Raw genomic sequence first — 26883 nt, forward strand, 5'->3', positions numbered from 1 at the left:
TACCAAGAGTTTCAGCTATCAAATTCAAATTTTCTCTTACCTGAAACCCAAACAGAATGTTTGAATATCCACTTTTTACTTGTAGTTAAGTCACCATTTCTTTGCACTCCTTTACATATTTTATTAGACTATTTCCCCTACATCATAATGAGCCAGCAGATGATGTGTTTGTGTCTCATTAGGTTTCAGAAGTTTACTTGAAGCACAGTGCAAGTGTTACACCTAAAAACAAAAGTACAGATTTTAATCAGGTTACCAGTGACCTTGGTTTCTGGAAGTGTAGAAAAGTTTCTCATGTTCATATTTATTTCTTAAAGTTCAGTTGCAAGTGAAACTGTGATTAATTTTTTAAATGTGCTGTATTTTTCCCAATAATTGTGTAGTATTTAAATTATATACATTATTTTATCTGTTTCAAGGATTATTGCAGTAATTTAAATTTGATCCATTAAGGAAATTTTCCAAGTTTCATTTTTAAGAAAAGTATTCAAGATTTAATGTTGTGAGCTTTTTGTATTTGAAGTCTTAAGAGTGTTCATTTCTTGGTGATAGTCTCAGGTAAATGTGTATGACAGAACAAGAAATATTTGTACAACCAAATAATTGTAAGGGAAAATTTTTAAAAGGAAAAGAACTGTTTCATTGATTTACCTTTCTCAGCTCAGCAGTGAAGTTTAGAGACATTATGTCATCCCGAAAGTTATACAGTCCATAATACTTTTATCCTCTGGAGCTTAACACAGTGGTTCTCAGCCTTCGCTAACCATCAGAATCATCTTTGAAACCCTTTTTTAAATGCAGATATTCAGGTGCATACTTAAAATGCACCTATTCTATTAAAAAAAAAAACTTAATACAAAACTAAAATTGAGAAGCATTGGCTTATGGTCTACCAGGGGAAACAAATTTGATTCACTTTGTTAAATGCAATAAAAGAGGTAGATATAAAGAAGGAGGCTTTATTCAGACAGTCGACCTCACGTAAAGTACCCAGGCTTTAATGTTAAAGCCCTACTCTCTATACTTACTCTTTATGGGACCTTGAACTGATTAAATGACCTCACTGAACCTGTTCTTTCATCTATAAAATGGATGGTTGAGATTAAATTGTATAATCTATAATAATAAAAATGTAATATGCTAATTAGAACAGATGTCCTTCCAGACGTCCTCCCGGACGACCTTCTGGACAAAGCCCCGGCTGCGGGGGCCAAGGCAGAGGCAGCCACCTCAGTGGGCGGGGGCCAAGGCAGAGGTGGCTGCCGCAGTGGCGGAAATCAAGCTCCTTGCACAAATTTCGTGCATCAGGCCTCTAGTGTATGAATAAGCACCTTGCACAATACCAATCACATAGTGACTTGATAAATATTGCTGCTCTCACAGAAAACTTCATGACTGAATAGAGTTTTTGAAGGCTTTGGTCAGTGGGTTCTCTGAACAGATAGGAATAGGAAATTAGAAAAAGGGGCAAATGTGACAATGTGGAGATAGCATGGTGCCAGTGGAGGACCCAAGGGGTAGTTTTCTCTGGCTGGAGCAAAGAGGGAATATCTTAGCCATATTGGCTAAGATAAGTAGTTTCAAGTGGATTGCTGTAATCTTGGCCAAAAATTATGAGGCCCTAAAATAAGGTATTGGTTCAGAGATGTTAAGGATTTAATTTGTAATTGATTTAATTTTGGGCAGTGGGCTATAAAAGGGGGAGCAGTCAGGGTAATTTTTTTTCTAGACTTAAAATTCAGAATATCATAGAAACAAGTGGTTTCAGTGTGTTTTTTTCAGTAGAGGTTAACTTCAGTTTTGGAATTGGAGAATATGATATGACTTTGGGACATTCAGGTAAAGATATTCAAAAAGGCATTTGGGTAGACAGATCTGGAGTTTGGGCAGCCTACAGATAGAGAGAGGTTTGAGCATTACAAGCATATAAAAACAGAAGCTGGATGAGATCTCACAGGGATAAGGATATAGGGAAGCCAAGGCCCGGGGAAGACTGACACTTATGAGGCAGGCAGAAGAAGCAGATCCATTCAAGGAGGAGAAAGAACAGATATAATAGGAGAATTAAGAAGGAATGCCTCTCAAAAGTGATTTTTCACTTAAAAAATGTATTTTAGACACCTTTACCTATTAGTCATACTAATATACAGCTTTATCACTTTTTAAAATGGTGACACTTTTTATTTACCCTACTAGAGGCCTGGTGCATGAAATTCGTGCGCGGGGGTGGGGGAGGTCCTCAGCCTGGCCTGCACCCTCTCCAATCCAGGACCCCTCGGGGGATGTCCGACTGCCCTGTGGGATCGGGCCTAAACCAGCAGTCGGACATCCCTCTAGCAATCCAGGACCGCTGACTCCTAACCACTCACCTGCCTGCCTGCCTGATCGCCCCTAAACACTCTGCCTGCCTGCCTGATCGCCCCTAACTGCCCTCCGCTACTGGTCTCATGGCCCCTAATGGCCCTCCCCTGCCAGCCTGATCACCCCTAACTGCCCTCCCCTGTTGGCCTGATCGCCCCTAACGGCCCTCCTCTGCTGGCCTGATTGCCCCTAACCACCTCTGTGCATGTATGTATATGGAGGTCATCATGCAAAATGTATTTTTTCTGTGGGTTACAGGTATAAAGTTTGAAAAATTCTGCTTTATAAGGCAGGCTAATTCTCAAAAAATTTCTAATCAACAGTATGATGGCACATTGCAAGTAATAAATGTTACCTGTTTTCCTTTTACCCTTTAGCCTTTCTACCAAGAGAAAGTAAAACTTTAAACCAAGCAATGACACTATTAAAAGGTCAACCAGCTAGAAATCTGCTTGTGATGGGAATTCCTTCCATAGTTTCCATGAAGTTATTGGTACAGGTAGATCCACTTGTGGCATTAGCTTTATATACTTACTACACACACATGTACTATAATGAACACTATTTTGGAATGTGTTTATATCTGATTTTTCAACCTTACAAAGCTTTTGTTTTATGATAATTCCCCCCAAGAATGTCATTATACGCTATTATCTGTTAATAATTTATGACTATTTTTAAGTGTGGTTCATTGTCTGATTTCCTCCTGTTGCCTCACACGTCTCTAGGTCATTTTTTTTTCTCAGTCAGCAGATGGTCAAGAAACAAAGTAAAACTAATAGCACTTGGCAAAGACATAGTTTATGAGATAAATCTTCTGTTACATAGGTCATATTTTAAGGCCAAATTTGTAACTTTTAGATTATCTAAGACGTTGCCTGCTTCCTTCCTCATTAGCCCAGATAATTGAATTTAACTACATTTGGATGTAATTTTATAACTTTTAGTAGATGTTTTCTTTAAAAGATGAGTTGCTCTCACCGTAGACATTTATAATAAAGAGTAGCACTGTCTGAGGAAGGGCATCTGCCAAGGGCCTGCCAGGGTGTACATATTTTAGTTACAGACTAGAGTGGTGTCTTTAGTTTTCCAAGTCCACAAAGTGGGTTTTCCTGTTTGTTTGTTTTTCCCAAAAATTCCGAGGGCTATTGAGGTTTAACTCATCAGTCTTAACCAGAATGCTAATTTAAAACTTTACAGCAAGAAATGTCTTTCAAAGCATGTTAGCTATTCATGTAAGCTGATTGCAAAATCTCTGGGAAAATTTACATGAAGTACTAAAGTAAGTTGCTGGGAACAAAGAATCAGAGCAAGGGAAATTAGATGGGCTGTCCAGAGTAGCATCACACTCTGGTGACACCAGCTGACACTTCCACTTATTCTGAGGAACTGACTCAAGTCAAAGCACATATTCATGTTAGCTAGTTTGTTAAAAATGCATGAACAAATTGTTGTCCTTTAGCTGGTTTTATTTTCTTGGCTTGCATGTGAGTACCACCCTTCTCAATATATACTTTCTTCAGATAACATTGCAGCACAAATGATTGGACTTCTTTTCTTGCATGTGTCACATTTCAGGCCAGCCTCTCTCAGATCACACTTACCTAGATTGAATTTAGAAATTTCTTAATTTATTTGGTGGAATAGAGCTAGGGTTCCAGAGCTAGAGTTATAGAAAGATAGTGTGGTGGCAATTCAAGAGTGGCCAGTGGAATAAATGCCCCAGCAAGAACAATAATATGGTAATGTGTTCAGTTCCTACTATGAGCCAGGCCCTGAAGATGGTTGTTCAACAACAGAGGCCTTTCTATGTCTGCACATTTCCAATCTTTTGAGCTCAAGTAAAATAACTCATACAAGAGCGGTTTCAGTGGTGTGGTGAGGTGAAAGCCATATTGTGCTGTGTTGAGGAGTAAGTGGGAGGTTAGGAAGTAGAGATAGTGAACAGACAGGGCTCTTTCAAGAAGCTTCGTGGTGAGGAGGAGGAGAGCTAGAAGAACACGGAAGGAAGGGATTTGTTTTGTTTTGATCTGATTTGTTTGAGGATGGTAGAGTCTTGAACATTTATAGGCTGATGAGAAAGCATCAGTAGTAATGAAGAAATTCAAAGAGCCCCCTGAACAAGCAATTGAGAAATCATTGGAATGTCCAGGGGTTATCTCTGGACAATATTGTGGTTGTAAGCAAGATTTTAGTGAAGGGCATGAAATTGAAGTAGTTTCTGCTTTTAGATTGTAAAGTTTCGGGAATGTTAGGGTGGAAATTACAGTGGCTAATTCATTTTGCAATAATATAACAAAAGCAAAGAATACCAGGGGTGAAAAACCTGTTTTCCAAGGGCTAATGTATCTATCCTCATTGCTGCTTCTGTTCTTTTGCCTTTGTTATCAGTAGTTATCCAATGTCATTTATTCTAATTCAGTTAGAAGTGCCTTGTGAGAAAAATAGCTGGTAAACTCTCAAAAATAGTTAGTTGATATGGTGAGTTAAAGTTAAAACAATTTCTAATGTTTTTATCTTGTTTAATTTTGACTGTGAAACTATCTATATTAATAAAAGCCTAGGTGGTTGTCATGCCATCACAATCCATCACCAGGGTGGGCGGGGCTTGATGCTGCATTTGCAGCGTGGGGGCGGGTCCCGGTGGCTGCTCCACACGGCTTCTGCTGGGGGTCCTGCAACCTCGCACACGCTGTGGGGGTGGGTTGGGGTTCCCATGGCCCCACGCATGCCGAGGGGGGGTGGGTCCCGGCGGCTGTTCCACATGGCTTCCTTCTGCCAGGCTTCCCGCGGCCCCACGTGTGCTGCAGAGGCGGGACCCCCGGCTCCGGCCTACCTCTTTGGGGCAATCCATCGAGGACCCCCGGATGGGTGGGCAGGGCCTACCTCTTTGGGGCGATTGATCTCGGGGCTCCTGCACTGTGAGAGGGCACAGGCCAGGCTGGGACACACACACACACACACACACACACACACACACACACACACACACCCGAGTGCACGAATTTCGTGCACCGGGCCACTAGTACAAACATAAGTAAACTGGCTTAAGGATTTGCATAGAAGGCTAAAATATACAGTAAAATAAAAGTTCTTAGGAATCTTTGAAAACTAGCTTCTATAAAATGATAACTCATTGCTGTTTAGCAACATACACTGTATATTGCTGCTCATGTTGTCATTCACATTATGTATTCGTACTTTTGTAAATCATCCTTATTAATATCAAAACCAGGAAGATAAAAAGTTCACTCCATTTTTACTACTATGTACATTAATATTGAAACTAGAGATTCACTTCTTGGCATTTTTGTTGTTTATACTTTCTTCATCTTAGTTTGTAAGCACCTTTTTTTCTCCCAAGTTTTTTGGAAGTTTCAGAAACCTTTTTCTGAACAACTCAGAAATCTTTTAGGGAAGACTAATTCTAACATTTGCTGACAGTTATATCAGGAGTTAATGCAGTAAGACATTTTTCAGTTATTTTATTAGCTTGTGACTGATTCACCACCACTTACTAGTAATACTACTTTAAGGGATTATTTAACCTCTTTAAGGTTTTATTTTTTCACTGTAAAATGATGATAGCAAGTCCTACAGTATGGCCTAGTGTAAGGATTAAATGAGATCATTAATGAGTGCTTTTCATAAAGTATCCACACACATAGTAAGTATTGAATGCATACTAATTTGATATTGGTGTAAACAGAGAACAAAAGCACATGGAATTACTAGGATACTAGTACTATTTTTAATAGATGTTTTAAGTAATACTGCATATTTTTATGCAGTTGAGGACATAGTGACATATTGATACAGTTGATATCTATAGTGTCTTGGGTTTTAGTTTTTAAATTGACAAGTTTGAAGGAATTATGAGATCTCTGAAAAATATTTAGCTTTGGGATTGTGGAAGTTTAAGTAGCCTTAAAGTTTGCAGCTTGTTTGAAGGGAGAGAGGATGGTTGTCCTAATAACAAACAACAACAAAACCTTTTTCAATTCTTTACTGAAAAGTATCTCTTTTTAGGGGCTCTCCCTGTTTTGTTGGCTGCTATGGAATTAATATGCTGAGAACAAAGCACTCAAAAAGAGAAAAAAAAAGATCATTTTTGTAGATACTAAATTTTAGAGGCATGAAAACTTTTCAACATTACGGTTCAGTCATCTCTAGATGTATTGAAAACCAAATAGTTAACTAAAATCCAAATCTTCATGTGGCTCAGAAGTAGGGCTTTTCAGTTTCTTTATGACAAGATTATTCTTTTTAAACTTACTAATTTTTATTGAATTTATTGGTGTGATATTTGTTAATAACGTTATAGGTTTCAGGTGTACAATCCTATAATACATAAGACAAAATGACTCTTAAGCAGACATGTAAACTGAGCAGATTCATTGACAATACATTTTGATAGTATCTTAAAACTCCATTGAGGATATTACAGTAATGATTTGAATAATTCAAACTACTGCAGTAGCAGGCAACATTTGTAATGCAAATTGATGATGCTAATTGCTTATATAACATTTTCACTCATTTTTCTAAAGAAAATACAGATTTTTTCTTTACTCACCCAAATGATTTAACAAGTGACTAATTATCTTCAGATATAATGTAATAAAAAGGTGGTGATTTGTGTGTGTGTGCTCCATTAAATAAATCTTCCTATTGTAGTTTGTACTATTTACATCAGTAGCATAACTTCAGATACAGTGATTTGTCTTTTCCTTTTTCTTAACCATTATCCTTCCTGCTTAGGTTCTCCTACACACACACACACACACACACACACACACACACACACACACTCCCCATCCCAGTCCCTATAAAAGTAAGTTTGGAGTGAAGAGTCATCAGTAAAGCTGGATTGTGTAATAGAGGTGTGCTTATCTGGCCTAGAAAGTTAATATATACATTGATGCTGTTTGTGCCCTGTAAAAAAATATGGAAGTTTTTGTGATGAGTTTTTGGGCTTGTCTGGAGGGAACTCCTTATTCAGTGTTTGATTTTGGGAGGTTCCTAGAGGGCCTGCCTCTATGTCTTAGAGAAATATGCAAAGTCCTTTCTATCTCAACCAGGCACCTTCTTAAAAGTCTTTATTTTTGTGGTCTTTACCTGGATAGTACCTACTTCAAGGTACTGACGACAACTTGTGTTGCATTATCCTGTTCCACTTCAAAACTTCCATCTTTTAACAGACTGGTCCCTTGAGTTGGTTCAGATGTTATGATCTCAGTCCTTTAGCCTTAGGCGTTGTTTCCTATTTTCTAGGGATTGGTTATCGATTTAGCAAGAAAGTCAATTTCATGTATCTTTAGTAATCTTTTTCTTAAATGACTTTTTCTTTTAGTGATCTTTTTACTAGTAAAGTATATGCAGAGTCATGTGAATGTTTGTGCTAACTAAGCAAACATTGGCTTAGATTTTGTTAAGGGTAGATTATGATTTGAGCCACAGACTTGGTGAAAGTTAAAATGTGATGATAGTTGATAATTTACTGAGTGCACAGAATGTACCAGGTACTGAAGGTCTGTTTTCTGTATTTCTCATAACAGCATTGAAAGGTAGGAACTGCTAGATTTTTTTTTGTAGATAGGAAACTGAAACTCAGAGAAAGCAAACTCATAGCTATTAGTAAATGAGGAAACTGGAATCTGAACCTAGGATCCATTTTACTCCAAGTCCAAGATCTTTCCCCCATACTATACTACTATCCACTTGAGACATACATATTTTGCCTTAAATCCCAGAATAAGGCAAGGCATAAATAAGGAAACTTAAAAAAAAAATAGAATGGTATATTTATAACTATGGTCATATGTTCATTTACTTGTAATGTAGCTGCTGTTAATCTAAGTATGTTGACCTTCTGAGAAACAATTTTTGTTTTCTTATTGATGTCTAACATACATATGGCCAAATGCACAAATCTTTTAAGTGTACAGTGGGTGAATTTTTACAAATGTTTGTGCCTGTGCAATTATTACCCAGGTCAAGAAATAATATGGACATCTAGCAGACTCTTTTTTGTCCTCTTCAGTAAGTATTCGACTCCCTATTAAGTAACCACTATTCTGTATTACCACTGTAGATTTAGTTTTGCCTGTTTTGAACTTCATAGAAATGGAATCATATAGTATGTATTTTGTATGTGTTTGTCTGACTTGTTTACACATTATGTCTGTGATAGTCATCCATGTTGTTGCCCATAGTAATAATAATGCCAAATATCTCATTGTATTCCATTGTTTATTTAATCATTCTTCTGTTGATGGATATTTGCATTATTTTCAGTTAAGAATAAAGTTGTCATGAATGTCTTATACATGTCTCTAGGGCATTTATGTCCTCACTTTTTTGGGGTATGTACCTGGTACAGTTTTAGTGGATACTGCCAAATAATTCTCCAAATGGATATACCAGTTTATACTCCCACCATTAAAGTATGAGAATCCCAGTTGCTCTTTGCCATCAGTGGCTATGGTTAAGTTTTTTTTTTTTTTGTTTTAATTTTAGCCATTTTGGTGGGTGTGTAATGGTGTCTTATTGTGGTTTTAATGCGCATTTTCCTGATAAGTTTTCATATGTTTATTGGCCTTTGGATCCTCTTTTGTGAATCCTGTTCAGATATTTTGGCCATTTTTTATTGGGTTTTTCTCATTGATTTGTAGGAATTCTTTACATATTCTGGGTATGAGTTCTTTGGTAGTTACATTTATTATAAGCTAGAGGCCCAGTGCATGATTAAATCATGCACGTGTAGGGTCCTCTAGGCCTAACCTGCCATCCAGGCCATATCCACTGCCCGCAAAGCCTAGCACGCTCCGAGGACACTGCTAGCAGCCTGCTCCCCGCTTTTGATGGCAGGGGGTCCACTGGTGCTAGAGCGGACACACAGCTCCCCGCTTTCTATCGCAGGGGAGCTGGCTGGAGTCCGCTGGTGCACCAGGCCTTTCGAAAGCCTCCGGCGTGGCAGAGGCTTTCGAAAGGCCTGGTGCAGGAGCGGACAGCCAGCCAGCTCCCCCGCTTTCGCTCCCCACTTTTGATGGTCTGCAGCAGGACGTGGGCTCGCTGCCCCAGAGGCCCTTCTGTGCCGCAGCACAGCCATGGCGCAGACGCTGAGCTCGCGCCGCCGGCCCAATCAGCCACCCCAGCCACCCCAAGTCCCACCCCCTGCGCCTCCCGCTGGCCCAATCATGGGCGTAGCGAAGTGATGGTAATTTACATATTACCCTTTTATTATGTAGGATATCTCCCAGGCAGTGCTTGCCTTTTCACTCTTTTAATGTTTTTTTGATGAACATAAGTTTTTAATCTTAACGAAGTCCAATTTATAATTATTTCTTTTATGATTACTGGATCTTGTTTAAAACATCTTGCCTTTCCTAAGGTCATGAAGATAATCTCTGAAATTATCTTATAGAAGGTTTATTTAGGTTCACAATCCATCCAGAGCTGATTTTAGTGTAAGGTGTTCGGTAGAATCAATTTTTTTTTTCTACTTGTGTGGATGTCCAGTTGATCTAGCACCAATTGTTGAAAAGTCTATATTGTTCACAAGTCTCTCTCTGAAGATTGATTTCCCATGGACAAATCTTCAGAGTAGAGGAGATCTGCCCAAATTCTCTATCTTCATGTTCTAACTACCTTTAAGACACCCCATTTACTACTCAATCATGAGAACCTCATGTCTACTACTAGTATTTGTGTATACTATGGTCTGAATCTTTTTTGGATACCCCCATTACTTGTTTAACCCCCTCTAGTAGGTCTCAGAATAAGCAGACATAAAAATAGCAAGCTAAACACACATCCCTCTTTGTGCACGCACACACACGTGACTTTGTTCAGGTTGCAAAGAAAATAGATGACTGATTAGGACTCCTTGTGGTGCGAAATAAGAAGGATGAAACATTTCTTGAGGTTGCTATGTGCCAGGCACAGTAGGTAACACCTCTATCCCTTTTTCTTTTTCCTGTTAAGCAGAAATAACTATTTTAAATCCATATTTTCTATGTTAAAAATGTGGATTTGTCTAAGTCAGGCTTAATAGGTAAATTCATTATACAAATAATACTTCAATTAACAATTACTAAATAATATGTCAGTTAACAAATATTAGTGAATTGGCCTGGACACAGAAGAATTTTCTGAAAAGTTTCAGACCTCCTCCACACTGGCTGGTTGGCATTCTTGGCTGAAACTTGGGAATATCACTCATAGGTTTCTGAAGGGTGAATTGGGCCAGAGCCAAGACCTGCTAAAGGAGAATGTGCGCCCAAGTTCTTCCCTCAATAGTTGACACAGATTTGAGGAATAAGGAAATGATCATAGTCTGGGAGTCTGATACAGCCTGTTACACCTAGAAGGAGAAAAAGGGAGCATGCATTGCCAAGGTATGACAGGAAGAAAAACTGCTCTCTGTGTTGTTGGTGTGGTTACAAAGTCCTTGATACAGATCCTTGTATTTGCCTTAATATCTGAGTTTGAAATAGGCCTTAAACCAATAAAATATTTCATTTTTTAAACAACAAAACATTTTAGAAAAAGCAGTTAACCACAACCAAGTTTCACTAAAACAAAGATCAGATGTTTCTTCAAGAAATAAAGTGTTATGGGAATGTAAAATGGTATAGCACTCTGGAAAATACTTTGGCAGTTGTTGGTTTTGGGTTTGTTTGTCGTGTGTGTGTGTGTGTGTGTGTGTGTGTGTGTGTGTGTGTTTTAAATTCTTTTACAAAACTAAACATACTGCCAAAACCGGTTTGGCTCAGTGAGTAGAGCATCAGCCTGCGGACTGAAGGGTCCCAGGTTTGATTCCGGTCAAGGGCATGTACCTTGGTTGCGGGCACATCCCCAGTAGGGGGTGTGCAGGAGGCAGCTGATCGATGTTTCTCTCTCATCGATGTTTCTAACTCTCTATCCCTCTCCCTTCCTCTCTGTAAAAAATCAATAAAATATATATTTTTTAAAAAACACACAAAAAGACGTACACCTACCATAAGACCCAGTAATTATACTCTTGGGCATTTATCCCAGAAAAAAAATGAGGACTATGTTCACATAAAAACCTGTATATAAATGCTCTTAACATCTTTATTATATTCTAGAGCTCTGGTGCACAAAATTCGTGCACTGGTGGGGCGGGAGGAGGATCCCTCAGCACAGCCTGTGCCCTCTCTTAGTCCGGGACCCCTCGCTCCTTACCACCCACCGGCTCACTGCTCCTTAGCACTGCCATGGGGCAGGAGAGACTCGTGCAGTGCTCGCCAGCTGTGAGCCCAGCTTCTGGCTGAGCGGCGCTCCCCCTATGGGAGTGCACTGACCACTAGGGGGCAGCTCCTGCATTGAGTGTCTGCCCCCGATGGTCAGTACACATCATAGTGACCAGTCATTCTGGTCGTTCTGCCGTAATGGTCGCTTAGGCTTTTACTATAAAGACTAGAGGCCCAGTGCACGAATTTGTGTATGGGTGGGGTCCAGCCGGCCTGGCCCCATCACAAGAGAAGGAGATGGCAGGAGGTTGGCTGGCTGGCCCGCCCCAAACAGGGCCCAATCAGGGCTGGGCCGGCTGGGGGGAGGGGCCATGGGCGATTGGCCGGCATTCCCTGCCCCCAGTTGGTGTGGGGTGTGGGGGCATTGGGAGCAGAGCTGGCTAGGGGAAGGTGCTGCAGGCCGATCTGGGTGGTGGGGGCTGATCAGGGGTGGGGCCCGCTGTGGGGAGGGGCTGTGGGTGGTGGTCCAGCTGGCCCTGACCCCAAATGGAGTTGGAGGAGCCAATCAGGGGCCAGCAGCCTGGGGGAAGAGCCATGGGTGGTTGGCCACCAGCTTGCCCCTGATCAGAGTCGGGGGGCCAATATGGGGTGGGGCTGGGTGGGGGGAGGTGCTGCAGGAGGTTGGCCGGCCAGCCCCGCCCCCCAATTGGGTCTGTTCGCTGGCTGCAGTGGGCATCATAGCGACTGGTCGTTCCGGTCTTTAACGGCGTTCCAGTCACTGGCTTTTTATATATATAGATTAGTTAAACAACTATTAGTATAGGTATTATTTATGTAGTATGCATACTGTAATAAAATACTGGAAATAACCTGTATGTATTTCATTTGGTGAATGGTTGAACAAACTAGTATATGTGTACAGTAAAATACTATCCTGTATAATAAAAGCCTAATGTGCTAAGTGTCCGGTCGACCGATCAGCTGTTCAACCAATCAAAGTGTAATATGCTAATGATATTCTAAGGTCACTCAACTGCTCGCAATGACGTGCACTGACCACCAGGGGACAGAAGCTCCGACTGGTAGGTTAGCTTGCTGCTTGGGTTCAGCCGATTGAAACTGAGCAAGATGGGCCAGACATGCCCTAGAGCCCTCCCATGGTCCTTCCTCGGCCCCTCTTGTGCACCGTTGGGGTCCCTGGTCTCTCCGCCTGGCCTGCGCCCTCTCTCAATCCGGGACCCCTCAGGGGATCTCAGAGAGCCAGTTTCAACCTGATCCTGCGGGCCAAGCCAAGGGACCCCACTGGTGCATGAATTCGTGCACTGGGCCTCTAATTCAACAATAAAAATGATTGAACTGTTGATACATGCAACAACCAAAATGGACTTTAAGGGCACTCATTATACTGAGTGAAAAAAGTTAACTTCAAAAGGTTACACTGTGATTCTACTTACATAACACTTTTGAAATGGCAAAACTATGGAAATGGAGAACAAATTAATGGTTGCCCAAGGACAGGGATGGGGTGTGGGAATAAGGGTAGTGGTGGTAGTTACACACATCTGCAGATGGGATACATTGAGCAGAACTATACACAAATCTAAAAGATTGCAAGGTTTTGTTTTGTATTGTTTTTAATGAACTGAGTAAGGTCTGTAGTCTAATATTAATGTGTAAACAAGATCAGTTTCCAGTTTTGCTATTTTACTAGAGCTATATGAGATATCACCATTAAGTAGAGCTGGATGAAGGATGCACAGGACTACTATTTTTACAACTTTATGTTAGTCTATTATTATTTCAGAATAAAAGGTTAAAAAATAAGGTATGATGTGCACCTATGTTCATGGCAGCATTATTCATAATAGCCAAAGGTGGAAGCAACCCATCAACAAATGATAGCCCTGGTCAGTGTGGCTCCGTTGGTTGAGCGTTGTCCCATGCACCAAAAGGTCTCCGGGTCAATTCCCCGTGAGGACACCTGCCCCAGTTGTGGGCTTGATTTTCAGTAGGGGGCATCCAGGAGGCAGAGGATCAATGTTTTGCTCTCACATTGATGTTTCTCTTTCTCCCTCTCTCTTCCTCTCTCTCTAAAAAGCAGTAAAAATATAAAATCAATAAAGCCAGTCACAAAAGAACAGATACTATATGATTCCACTTTTATGAAGTATCTAGGGTAGTCACATTCATAGAAACAAAGTAGAATGATGGTTGCAGGAGCTGGGGGATGGTGGAGTGGTGAAGGGAAAGGGGGAGTTATTGTTTAATGGGTAGAGAAGATATTTTGATATTTTGGGAGATTAAAAAAGTTCTAGAGATGGATGGTAATAAAGATTGCACAGCAGTGTGTATGTACTTAATGCCATTGAACCATACACTTAAAAATGGTTAATATGGTAAATTTTGTTATGTGTATTTTGTCATAATTTTTTTAAAATAAGGTTTTATTGTATAAGTAACACATGTTTATTATAAAACATACATATTTAAATACAATCATAAATCTCCTTAGTGTTATTTGGTTTTTTTGTGTGTGTTTTTTTCATTTTGAAATGGTCACAGATTTAGAAAAAGTTGCAATTTCAGTACAAATATTTTCCCAAAATAATTTTGAGACTTATCAACCCAATGTCCTATCTCTGCCAAATATTCTAATGTGTATTTCCTACAACCAAGGACATTCTCTTACATAACGATAATACTACCATCAAAAATCAAGAAATTAGCATCAAAATGTTGCTGTTATCTAATCCTTGGACTATATTCAAATTTCATAATCATCCCAATAATGACCTTTACAAACAGGGAATCAGGAGTGAAATGCTGCATTTACTTGTCATGTCTCTTTTAGTCAGTCATCTTCAATCTGGAACAGTTCTTCACTTTTCCCTTAATTTTCATGACATTGATACTTGTGAAGATTGTTTTGAAGATTGTCTCTCAATTTGAATTTGTCTGACGTTTCCTCATGATTCAGTTGAGGTTATATATTTTTGGCAGGAATATTCCAAAAGTGATTCTACGTTCTTCTCATTACATTTGTCAACTGATGCATGATTTCAATATTCCTATTACTAATGATGTTCACTTTGATCACTTGATTAAGTGTCAGCCTTCACCACTTACAAAGTTACACTTTTTCCTTTATAATTAAGTATGTTGTGGAGAGGTATTTTGAAGCTATGCATGTCCTGTTCCTCATCTAACTTTCAATTTATTCACTTACATGTTTATATCTGTGAGAATTGAGTTTATTATTTTATTCAGTGGATTACAATCAGTTATTATTTTTATTTTGATGCTCAGTTGTCCTTGATTTAACTGGTTGGAACCCTTCAAGCTGGTTTTTGTGTTCTTTTAACATGCTCCCATCCATTTTTAATAAATGTTTTAAATTAAAAAAAAAAAAGAATCATGACATTAATGCTACATAGTATGCTATTGTAAGAATATAACATAATTTGTATAAATCATCTCTTTGGGGTATTTTGTTTTCCTTTTTTTTTTTCTTTCTTCTTCTTTTTTTTTTTTTTTTTTTTTTTTTAGGAATTTGTATAGTATGGCCAGATTGCCTTCTGCAAGCTTTATAACAATTTGCACACCCACCAGCAGTATAGTATGTATGTGCCAGGTGTCCATTTCTCCACACTCTCATTAACAATCAGAGACTATTTTTAAATAATAGGAACTTCATAATTATAGGGAAACAGAAGTCAAATTACCCTGTACACTAAACATTGGAAGGAGATAACAGGACTCTAAACAAGGGGAAAAAACCGGGATTACTTTATACATGGTGTCCCAGAAAAAATGTATACACACTTTAACAGCTAATAGCTCAGTTTTGAAAATGAAATTTATTTTAATAAGCACTACATTTATAATTATTCAAAGTGTGTGTATACATTTTTGGAGGATACTCATATATCTTTTGGGGTTTTTTTTTTTCTTTTTAAATCAGCAGCACACAAAAATGGTATTTCAGAACTAAAACAATTATCTTTGTGATGCTGATTTCATAAGGAAGACAATTTAAAGTAGGTATATTACAATGGGGCCTTTTACTTTTCTTATGACTTGCTCATTTCTTTCAAGTAACTCTCAATGACTGATCAGTCATTGATCTCAAAGATCTGAAGCCATTCTCTACTAACCCACCTGTATGACCTTTGGAACAGTTGATCATCACTTAGCCCCATTTTCTTCATCTCTGATTTAAATTAATATTATTTCTAAGACACCTACTCCCTAAAACTGGAAGATCATATAAAATTTTATTCTGAGAGTTGAAAAAAAGTAATTCTTTTTAAGCTGCAAAACTGATTGAATTTTGTAATAAACATGTTCCTCGTGTACCTTACTGGCAACTGTGAATTAAAGGAAATATCAATTCATTATTTATGGGCTAATTTTATTGTAGGACTTTGGTTGTTAATCCTCCCTTTGCTTTTAATATTAGCCTGTCTTGTGGCACTTTTGACTGTTTAGTACAGAGGAACAGAATAAACTAGATATAAATTTAAGAAGTAAATGTATAAAAAAAGAGAGGACACAATAAACTAAAGGATATGGGAAGGATTATTAAATAAATGGGATTATGATAATTACTTGGCTATTTAGGAAAGATTTTACTTAGATTTGCTTTAGATCATACACTAAATAAATTCTAGATGGATTAAAAATTAAATGTTAAAAATACACTCCAAAAGCAGATAAAAGTGATACTATTTACTAAATCTTAAACTTATATACCGTGTTTTCCGGCGTATAAGACTACTGGGTGTATAGAAGATTTTCCTGGGTTAAAAAGTCGTCTTATACGCCGGAAAATACGGTAATAATAAAATAATGAAGAAAATTATTAATGAGAAGATCAATTGGTTTGACCCCTTAAAAATTAATTTGTAAAAGCAGTTTGGCAGTTTCTTTATATATATATATATATATATTATTGATTTCAGAGAGGAAGGGAGAGGGTGAGAGAGAAAGAGAGAGAGAGAGAATCATTGATTAGCTGCCTCCTGCACAGCCCCCCACTGGGAATCAAGCCTGCAACCGAGGCATGTGCCCTGACTGGGAATCGAACTGTGACCTCCTGGTTCATAGGTCTATGCTCAACCACTGAGCCAAACTGGCCGGGTTGCAGTTTCTTATAGAGTTAAACACTGTATCCCAGCATTCACACTCCTGGGTACTTAAGTTAGAGAAATGAAAACTCATATTCTCCGAACAGTCTGTACATAAATGTTCATAGCAGCTTTATTTGTAATTGTAAAATACAGGAAACAACCAAAATGTCCTACATGGAGTGAATGGAGGAACAAACTGTGGTATATCAGTTTGTTATATAATAGAATACTACTTAGCAGTAAAAAGGAATGAACTATATGATGAATATTAAACTATTTTTGCAACGATTCTTATCCAAATTATAGTGATGATTAGTACTCAAATCTAATCTATATATGTGATAAATATCCTAGAACCACACACACACACACAAAACACAAAGGGGGAAAAAAACTAAACAAGGTGGTTTAATCAAGTGCTACCATTAGTTACCATATTATTGGGGGGAAACTGAGTGGAATATACACGATAACTATATTCCTGTACATCCTAAATGATTTCAGAATTGAAAATTATAAAAAATTAAATTGTGGTACATGTAGGCACTGGAATATTATTCATTGCTAAAACAAAATAAGCTATCAAGCCATGAAAAAAACATGGAGGAACCTTAGATGCATATTACTAAGTGAAAGAAGCCAGTCATACAGTATGTACAGGCTACATATATACTGTATGATCCCAAGTATATAACATCCTGGAAAAGGCAAAACTATAGAGATAGCAAAAAGATCAGGGATTTCCAGGAGGGTCAGGGGAGCGGAAAGGATGAATAGGTGGAACACAGGATTTTTTAAAGCAATGAAATTACTCTATAATACTATAATGTGGATACATTTGTCTAAACCCAAGGAATGCATAACATCAAGAGTGAACCCTAATATAAACTCTGGACTTTAGGTATTAATGATATGTTGATATACTGTAGGCTCATCAATTATAACAAAGATATCACTGTGGTAGATGATGTTCTTAATAGGAGAGGCTATGAATGAATAGGGTCAGGGAAATATATGGGAAATCTCTGTATCTTCTGTGCTTTTTGTATGAACCTAAAACTACTCTAAAAAAATAAAGTATATTAAAACAAAACAAAAGAATCAACTTGGGTAAAAAATTGAAAAGCAAAGTGAAGAAATTATTTGTAATAATTATTAGAGATAAAATGTTCATATCTTTTATTTATAAAGAGCTCATACAAATTCATAAGGTAAGCCCTGAGTAAACTGGAAAGAGGGCTTAAGAGAACAAGCAAGTGCCTTCAAAGAGAATTTTTGAGATATACTTTTGTGTTTATTTGAAATTTGTTGAAATCCCCAAATTTAGTAATGTACTACCAATGCCCTTAGAGGGAAAAATTTTTGGCATATTATTATAGTGGTGAAAAGTCATCTCACCTAAGAGGAAAATAGTTTAAAATATACAAAACAGAGCACTGTAAATTTGCATTGTTTTGAAGTAGCTTAGAGAATTTTGAAAGATCTTATCCTTAAAAAATATCTCTTTTTTTCCCCCAGTTATAAATTAATTATTTGAAAGCAAGTGAACAATGGAGCCAGACGTCATTCAAATGTACTCTTCATCCCCACCACCACTGGACAATGGAGCCGAGGATGAGGATGAGGATGAATTTGGGGAATTTGGAGGGTTTTCAGAAGTTAGCCCTTCCAGTGTAGGCTTTGTTGAATTTGAAACACCAGATTGTACTCATCCCAAGGAAGAGTTTGTACCTTCAAACCATTTTATGCCAATTCATGATTTCTCAGAAAATGTAGATAGCCTTACAAGCTTTAAGTCCGTTAAAAATGGTAATGATAAGGATATCACTACTGAACTTTCTTCTCCTGTGAAAGGACAGTCTAATGTTTTGCTCTCTACCACCAGCAAAGAAGTAATTCCATCTGAAACTTTAGATACTTCCATTGATGGCATAGAATGTCCAGGAGATTTAAATAAAATAATGGAGCAGAGACAGAATGTTGAAACACCTGAAACTTTCTCTCCAAGAGATTTTAGAACTGATATGAATGTTGTTCATCAAAACAAGCATTTAGAGAGCTGCAATGGTGAAAAGCCTCCTTGTCTGGAGATTCTAACAAATGGGTTTGCAGTATTGGAAACTGTAAATCCTCAGGGAACAGATGATCTGGACACTGTAGTGGATTCAAAAGGAAGAAAGCCTCTTAGCACTCATGGTACTGAGTATAATTTAGACTGTGCACATAGTCCTGCTGAGGAATTTGCAGATTTTGCCACATTTCCCGAAAAGGAAAGGATACAACTAGAAGAAATAGGATGTGCAATTTTAAATGATAGAGAAGCACTAACCATTCAGGAAAACAATAAAATTAATAGAGCTAATGAACTGAATTCTGTAAAAGAAGTGTCTTTGGGTAGAAGCTTTGATGATAAAGGACACATTGAAGGAGAGGATCAGATTTGCCTTTCAGAAACAAGCATGAAGAGTAACAGAGGTCTCAGTACTAAAATACAAGGCCTTCCAACATTACAACAGGATGAATTTTTAAATTCAAGTGTACAATCAAAGGCTTGGACTTTGGTAGACTCAGCTGATAATTTGGAAACCAATAGGAGAGAACAATGTAAAACTGAGGAAAAACTTGATTTATTTACTTCCAAATGTACTGGCCTATGCATGGATTCTGTTAAAACTTTTGATGCTGATGATGAAGTTAGTTCTTCCAAAGAAAGTAGAAAGTTTACTGATTACCAAAGCCCCAGCATTGATCCTACAGAAGAAAATGTTTTGGGCGATCCTATAAGTGTAAAAAATGGTGATAGTAGTAACAACTTTGTGACTTGCAACGATACTAATGAAGATGATTTTGGTGACTTTGGCACAGCCAGTGGCACAACTCCACCTTTTGTTACTGGTACTCAAGATTCCATGAGTGATGTCACTTTTGAAGAGTCTTCAGAGCACTTTCCACATATTAGTGAGCCAGGTGATGACTTTGGAGAATTTGGGGATACAAATGCTGTTTCTTGCCAAGAGGAAATTATATTTACCGAGTTAGACCGAAAACAAAATTCTGATAGTTTTTCAGAGGAATGTAAGTTGGAAAGAAAGTCTACAGGAACTGAATCAGTTTCAAAACTAAAAATTGGGCAAGAAGGTGAGTTTGGAGATTTTGATTCTGTGCCACATATTCAAGATGACTGCAGTGCTTTTCAAGACTCTGATGATTTTGCGGACTTCAGTTCAGCTGGTCCTAGCCAAGTTGTAGATTGGAATGCTTTTGAGGATGGACAGAAAGATAGTTGCTCTTGGGCTGCTTTTGGAGATGAGCAAGCTGCTGAATCTCATCATCGGAAGGAAGCCTGGCAGTCACATAGGACAGATGAAAAGACTGCTACCCCAGAAACCCTCAAAACGCACAGTGTCCCTTTAGCAACTTCCAAAGGAGCAGTTGCTGGTGGCTATGTACAGGAAACAGCCACTTCAGTTCAGGTATTTACTAATTTTCCCTATTTTATATGACATAAACTATGGAGGCTTCTTAATTTAACTTTTCAAAAAATATTTTTAAATTGAATATCTGTTAAGGAGTCTTTATGAGACATAATGCTTGCCTGATTTGTAGGTCACTTACATTTTTTACAAGCCTTTGGTAAACTTGAAATAGACAGTCTTACAATAATGCTTAGTAAAAATTTTCTATGTCTCAAGGAGTTTTTTAATATTTCTTTAAATATTGGTTTTTTGATTAATATGAATATTATCAAAATTAACACTTGGTCCTCAAGCTTAGTTTAAAGATCCTGAGAATAAAATCAGAATCTATAAATTCTACTTCTCTAGTTATCTTTTGCTAAGTAAACCATTTTACATTCATCAAAAATGTAAAAATTTATCAATTAGCTAATTATTCTAGTGAATCCTTCAGTGTTTACTTTTATAGTGGTTTTAAAAGAAGGTTAAACTGAGATTTAGAAGACTTTTTTAAGTTTCAGAAAGCAGTGTCTTTTCGTTTTGTCTATCAAAGAAAGACCTAGGAAATTGAAGTATAGTTTTGATAGCAGAAGAAAGCAAGCAGAATTTGAAATCTCAACCTATGCTGAAGGTTATATAGGGACTTGAAGGATAGAAAAAGAATTTGAAAAAAACAAACAAATTTGGGCCTCGTAATTTACCAATAACAGGTACTAAAAGACCTGAGGTAAGGGTGAGAGAGTAAGGTTTAGATCTAGTAAGAGACAACCATGGTTGACTTATTATGGCTGTATTATTTGCTTATAATTTCTTGCAAATGTACATTTACGGCCACTCTCGTTGAGTAAGGACATCAAGGAGAATATTTTTTATCCCCCTGTACTTTATCATCTTCTTGTATAGTCTCTTTTAGAGAAGATTCATTAAGGTTTATTTTCATCTAAAGTAGCCCCTAGAGGTGCAGCTTGATACCCAAGTTGTTCCTCCGGCTACATTTTGCCTTTCCTCAACCCCAGGGGTGTGGAAGAGAACACTTGAAAATAACTGCTTTATACTGACAATTGATATATGTAACACTTGGTCCTCAAGCTTAGTTTAAAGATCCTGAGAATAAAATCAGAATCTATAAATTCTACTTCTCTTGTTATCTTTTGCTAAGCAAACCATTTTTAATTGGAAGTATTTCCAAAGTCTGAATGTTAATGGAAATGGTTATACATCATTGCTTTAACATCTTTAATACTTTAAGATATTGTTGAAATTATGGTATTACCAGTTGGAGATTAGCAAGCTGCTGAATCTCATCATCGGAAGGAAGCCTGGCAGTCACATAGGACATATGAAAAGACTGATACCCCAGAAACCCTCAAAATGCACAGCTAATCACTTTTCATTTGACTTTGAATGTCTTAATAGCTAAATTTGCTAATTCACTTATTATATGGTTTGGCTAATGTTTTATATCTGATGAGGAATTTATTATTGAGGCAGAAGCTTGCAATTGTAAAGAAGGAGTGAATTAATTATACAATGCAAAGCAAAGACTGTTGGTTTTGACCTAATCCTTTTCATAGTTTCATCTTACTAGAGTATAAGGTGACACTGGTATTAGATGATCTTTAATTTATGGCGTTAGAACATTTAACATCATCAGATAATGAATTTTTTAAAGTATGACCACTTTAAAAAGGAATTTTTTTGCATCATACAAGTTGATCGAAGTTATTTATGTATAATTTGATAACTGAATATAGGAGGTAATAAAGTATATGGTCCTTATGGAATCTTATGTATCTGAGTTTGAATCTTGACTCAGCCTCTTATAAGCTTTATGATTTAAGACAAGTTACCTCTGAACTCAACTCAGTTATCTGTAATATCTACTTCAGAGGACTTTTGTGCAGATAAAATGACAGTAAATTTTAAAATGAGTGAAAAAATCTGAAACACCAAAATTTTTAATATGATTCTATTTTTTAAAAATAAAACAAACTGTGTATATGTGGCAAGATGCGTTAAGACTTCCTGAGATTTATTTGGCTCAGTCCTTAGGCTTTTATTTTTGCTGAATGAGTTACACAAAAGGAGCAGAACTTGGAGGTGGGTGTTGAAATAGACTGCTGGAAAGGGCTGGAAGAGAACTTTGGAAGAAAGTTGAGGTAGGAGAATGGGTAAGCCCTGCTGACTGAGTAGTTGCAAATGACTTTCATTCTTATCCTGCTGTTGTGAAGGAGGCCTGTGGCCTGCAATTTCTTTCTTTTCCAGGATTTGCTGAGCTACTCCAGCAGGGCTCTTAACATTTTAATAAAATATCTCTTCCTTGGGTCAAGAGACAAATCAGTTATTGTGGCTTTATTGCAATAATTTGTTACTTAGGGGGAAAATCAACCAAGAAGAAATTTTTCAAAGTTATAAAATGTTCTTAGATAAACTAATTCTCAGAAGTGGGTCTAGCAAACCTCAAAGGGGATTTAAGCCATACATGACCATGTATTGATAAATATTCTTCCTCTACAGTGAAATTATCTTTTTTAGAGTTCAATATATTTCATTCTCATTAACAGAGAAAAGCAGGTAGTGGTATCTCTATTGTATAAATTGGAAAGAGGTCAAAACTATTCTTCACTTTTTGGGCTAATATTTAAAACAAAACAAAATGACAACAAAAGTCCTCTTTCAAAACAGTCCTTTTTTCCAAAAGACCATTGTTTAAATTGTTTCAACAGGTTTGTTTGTTTACCTGTTAATTTTCCAGAAAGGGACCTTGACTGATAGCCAAGATACCTTTTTCTCAAGAATATAGTAAAGAAGATAATGTCATAAGCACTGCAGTTAATTTTGAGCTTTTGTAAAATTTGAAAAGTATTACTCTGATGTTATTTGATAATTTAGGTAATTAGTGAGTAATTTTTTAAAAATATTAATTGGCTGTAGAAAAGGAAGCTATGAGTCATTCTTTCTTATTAGGTGTCTAATTGATAATGCTACTGGGAAAATGGTTTAGATCAGTGATGGCGAACCTATGACACGTGTGTCAGCACTGACACGCGTAGCCATTTCTGACACGCGGCCGCTGAGGTGGCCGCTGAGGTGGCCTAGGATGAAACATTTGCTGCTCCTGAGGATGAAACATTTGCAACTAGAGTCTTGGAGTTAGTTTTTTCCTCAAAGTGACACACTACCCGAGTTATGCTCAGTTTTTTGGCGAAGTTTGACACACCAAGCTCAAAAGGTTGCCCATCACTGGTTTAGATGAAGATTCGTTTTGAGAGCTTTAAATATTAAGAATATCACAAAAAGGAAAAAAGAGAATCTCTAATACTTTGGCTTATGTTATTTTCAGATTAAGTTACTGGTTTGTTCACCAGAAAGTCAGCATTCTCAAACTGAGTATAACTAATCCTATGTTTTCACCTTTGTTTGTTTAATCATCTGCCTGAGGCTTGTGAAAGTTTTCCTTTATTTGGGGAACACTTCAATTTATGACTGAAAACAGAAGTAAGCAACAAAATAAAGAAATTAAGTGGTCAAAAGATACAAACTTTTAGTTATAAAATAAATAAGTCCTGGGGATGAAAGGTACAGCATGATGATTATAATTCAAAATACTGTATTTTATATTTGAAAGTTGCTAAGAGAGTAAGTCTTAAAAATTCTCATCACAAGAAAAATTTATAACTGTGTGGTGATGGATGTTAACTAGACTTATTGTAATGGTCAGTTTGTAGTATACACATATGTCTAATCATATGTTGTACACCTGAAATTCATATAATGTTATATGTCAATTATATCTCAAGAAATTAAGATTTTGGCTTTATAGCTCTTTGCTAATCTGAAGTATTTGGATAGTGATTCCTTTTGTTATTTTTCCCTCAAAAAATTTGAAATTCTGGGCTTTGATTCCAAAATAGATAGAAATGTTTTATTAGATTTATCCAAAAATTGTGTAGAAATTGCAAAGCATCTTTTTAGAGCCTCATGAATATTATAACCAGTCGCTTTTATATAGTTTAAAATTGGAAACTGACAAGTATACAATTGTAGGTTGTACTTGATATCTTACTTAATATTTAATGGTGTTGAGGCATAAGGTATCTTTTTAAATGGAAGATTATATTACCCAGTGGATTTTATGTTTCTTCTAAACTTCCACTTAAGAGCAAGACCTAATGCTATCAATATAAAACTATTAACAATAATCAACTTTTGTTCCTAAGAAAGAAAGAAAAAGCTAACTAGAAATATGTTTAAGGAATTTTAGGAATTACCTTAAATACAAAATACATTAAAGGAGATACATATTTGAATGGCATAAGAACCAGAGTCTAGGACCTCTAGTTGTACTGGTCTTACACACTACCTTGAAAAACTGAATGAGACCTTCAATACACTTAATCTGCTCATACTCCAGTTGTTTATAAAATAAAAGTGTATTAGTTAGCACTCTCCAGAGAAACAGAACCAGAAGAATGGATGGATGAATGGATGGATGAGGGGAGAGTGGCGGGGGGGGGAAGACTGAAAAGTCCCAATCTCTACAGTCTTTGAGCTGTCTTCAGTGATTGGATGAGGCCCACTCATATTAGGAAAGACAATCTACTTTATTCCGTCTACCAATTTCAGTGTTAATCTCATCTAGAAACACCTCCATAAACATAACCAGAATAATGTTTGATCAACCTCTAAGCACCTCATGGCCCAGTCAAGTTGACACCTAAAATTAACCATATGGGAACCACATGTCTATGTATAGCTTTCAAAATTTTTAGAACACTTGTAACTTGTTTGTGACTGAGGCTACCAGTGGGGAAATTCTGCATTAGATAATATGACTTATTTGCACACATAGGTAAAAGGCTGCTTATACTAGTATATCATAGGGCTTTCTTCCTCCAACCTTAGACAGAAGATATGATGGAATTGGGAATTCATGCATGATCATTTGTCCCCCATTGATGAATTAAACAATCGGGTAGTTAATTGTTTTTGCTTTCCCAGAAATCCTATCTGATTTGGAAAAAAAAAAAATCCTCTCTAATAATAGGCAAATATGCAAATTGACCATACCTCCGACACACCCACAAGCCACGCCCACAAGCCACACCCACCATCCAATCAGAGCGAGTATGCAAATTAACCCAAACCAAGATGGCTACAGCCACAGAGAGCAAGGTTTCCTAGGTAACAGAGGAAGCCAAGCTTTCTGCCTGCCCTAGCCAGGCCTAAGCCTCCACTCAAGCTACAAAGTTTCAATTATAGAAGGTAAACAAATTCAAACAAATGGCGGCAGAATGGAGCTTGAGAGAGCAGGCCAGGGTTGCCGCCGGCAACTGGGGAAGCAAAGCTTTCCACACACCCTGGATGGGCTCACCCGCTTAAGGCAACAAAGTTTCAATTATAACCCCAACACAAATGGCTGCTGGCCGGCCTCAGAGGGAGCCCCAGGCTTGGCTCCGCTCCAGGCTACAAAGTTTCAATTGTAGAAGGAAAATAAATTCCAGATACCAGGGCCTCTGCTTGGGTTGCCAGGGGGTGTGGCCAGCCTGCAAACCACCACAGGCCCCGTGCTCAGGCCGCCCCACACCCCAAGGGAACCCGCACCCGATCCGGGACACCCTTCAGGGCAAACCAGCTGGCCCCCACCCCTGTACCAGGCCTCTATCCTATCTAATAAAAGAGTAATATGCAGATTGATCATCACTGCAACACACAATATAGCTGCCCCCATGTGGTCAAAGATCCTGCCTCCATGTGGACACAAGATGGCCAGCAGGAGCGGGCAGTTGGGAGACACCCGGCCTGCAAGGGAGGGCAGTTGAGAAGGACCAGGCCTGCAAGGGAGAGCAGTTGGAGGTGATCAACCCTGCAGGAGAGGGCAGTTAGGGGTGACCAGGCTGGCAGAGGAGGGAAGTTGGGGGCAAATACGCTGGCAGCAGAGTGGTTTAGGGGGTGATCAGGCTGGCAGGCAGAAGCGGTTAGGGGCAATCAGGAAGGCAGGCAGGCAAGCAGTTGGGAGCCAGCAGTCCTGGATTGTGAGAGGGATGTCCAACTGCCCATTTAGGCCCGATCCCGGTGTCAGGCCTAAACGGGCAGTCGGACATCCCTCAAGGGGTCCCATATTGGAGAGGGTACAGGCTGGGCGAGGGACAAACCCCCTCCGTGCACGAATTTCGTGCACCGGGCCTCTAGTGAAAATATAAAAACACTTAAGGTAATAAAGGACCTTGATAGGAAAACAAATGTTTGAAATGAGAAATGCTACAAAAGCCAGTTTACCTTTGGAGAGTAGGATAGTCAAGGCCACATAGGACTTTTGTGAGCTCCTTCCCCATAAAAGATACTTAAAATTTTCTTTTATAACGGTATAAAGATGAGTATGTTAATATTAGATATTAAAACATTTTCATGAACCCCTAAAATTATTGTGGGCCCTAGGCCCTGTGCCTATTGTGTAAGTTGGTCCTGGGCATAGTATAATGCTAAAAGCAAGGCTCTGGAGTCCCACTGCTAGATTCAGATTCATGTTTCAGCACTAACTTTTGCATTATCCACTTCCCTGAACCTCAGATTTAAAGAATAATCAAAGTATTTACTTCAAAACTCTTATTATGAAGATAAAATAAAATTGTGCATCTAAAGGTCCTTAATTAGCACAGTGCCTTGCACATAAGTGCTCAATAAATGTTAACTGTTACTGAATAGTCTCAGAAATGAACT

General features: G+C 38.0%; 1 protein-coding gene across 8 annotated transcripts in view; it reads left to right on the forward strand.

Moving 5' to 3' along the window:
• The window catches only part of AFTPH (aftiphilin), a 66565-nt gene that overhangs the window by 8355 nt on the left and 31327 nt on the right, over positions 1-26883 (forward strand). For all 8 annotated transcript variants that reach the window (XM_054728507.1, XM_008147547.3, XM_008147548.3 and 5 more), the window contains one exon: positions 18227-20181. In XM_054728507.1, the coding sequence (XP_054584482.1) occupies positions 18259-20181 (1923 nt within the window). In that variant the 5' untranslated portion in view covers positions 18227-18258. The remainder of the gene's footprint in view (positions 1-18226; positions 20182-26883) is intronic.

This window comes from Eptesicus fuscus, chromosome 16 (genome assembly GCF_027574615.1).
Source record: "Eptesicus fuscus isolate TK198812 chromosome 16, DD_ASM_mEF_20220401, whole genome shotgun sequence".
Classification (NCBI taxonomy): Eukaryota; Metazoa; Chordata; class Mammalia; order Chiroptera; family Vespertilionidae; genus Eptesicus; species Eptesicus fuscus.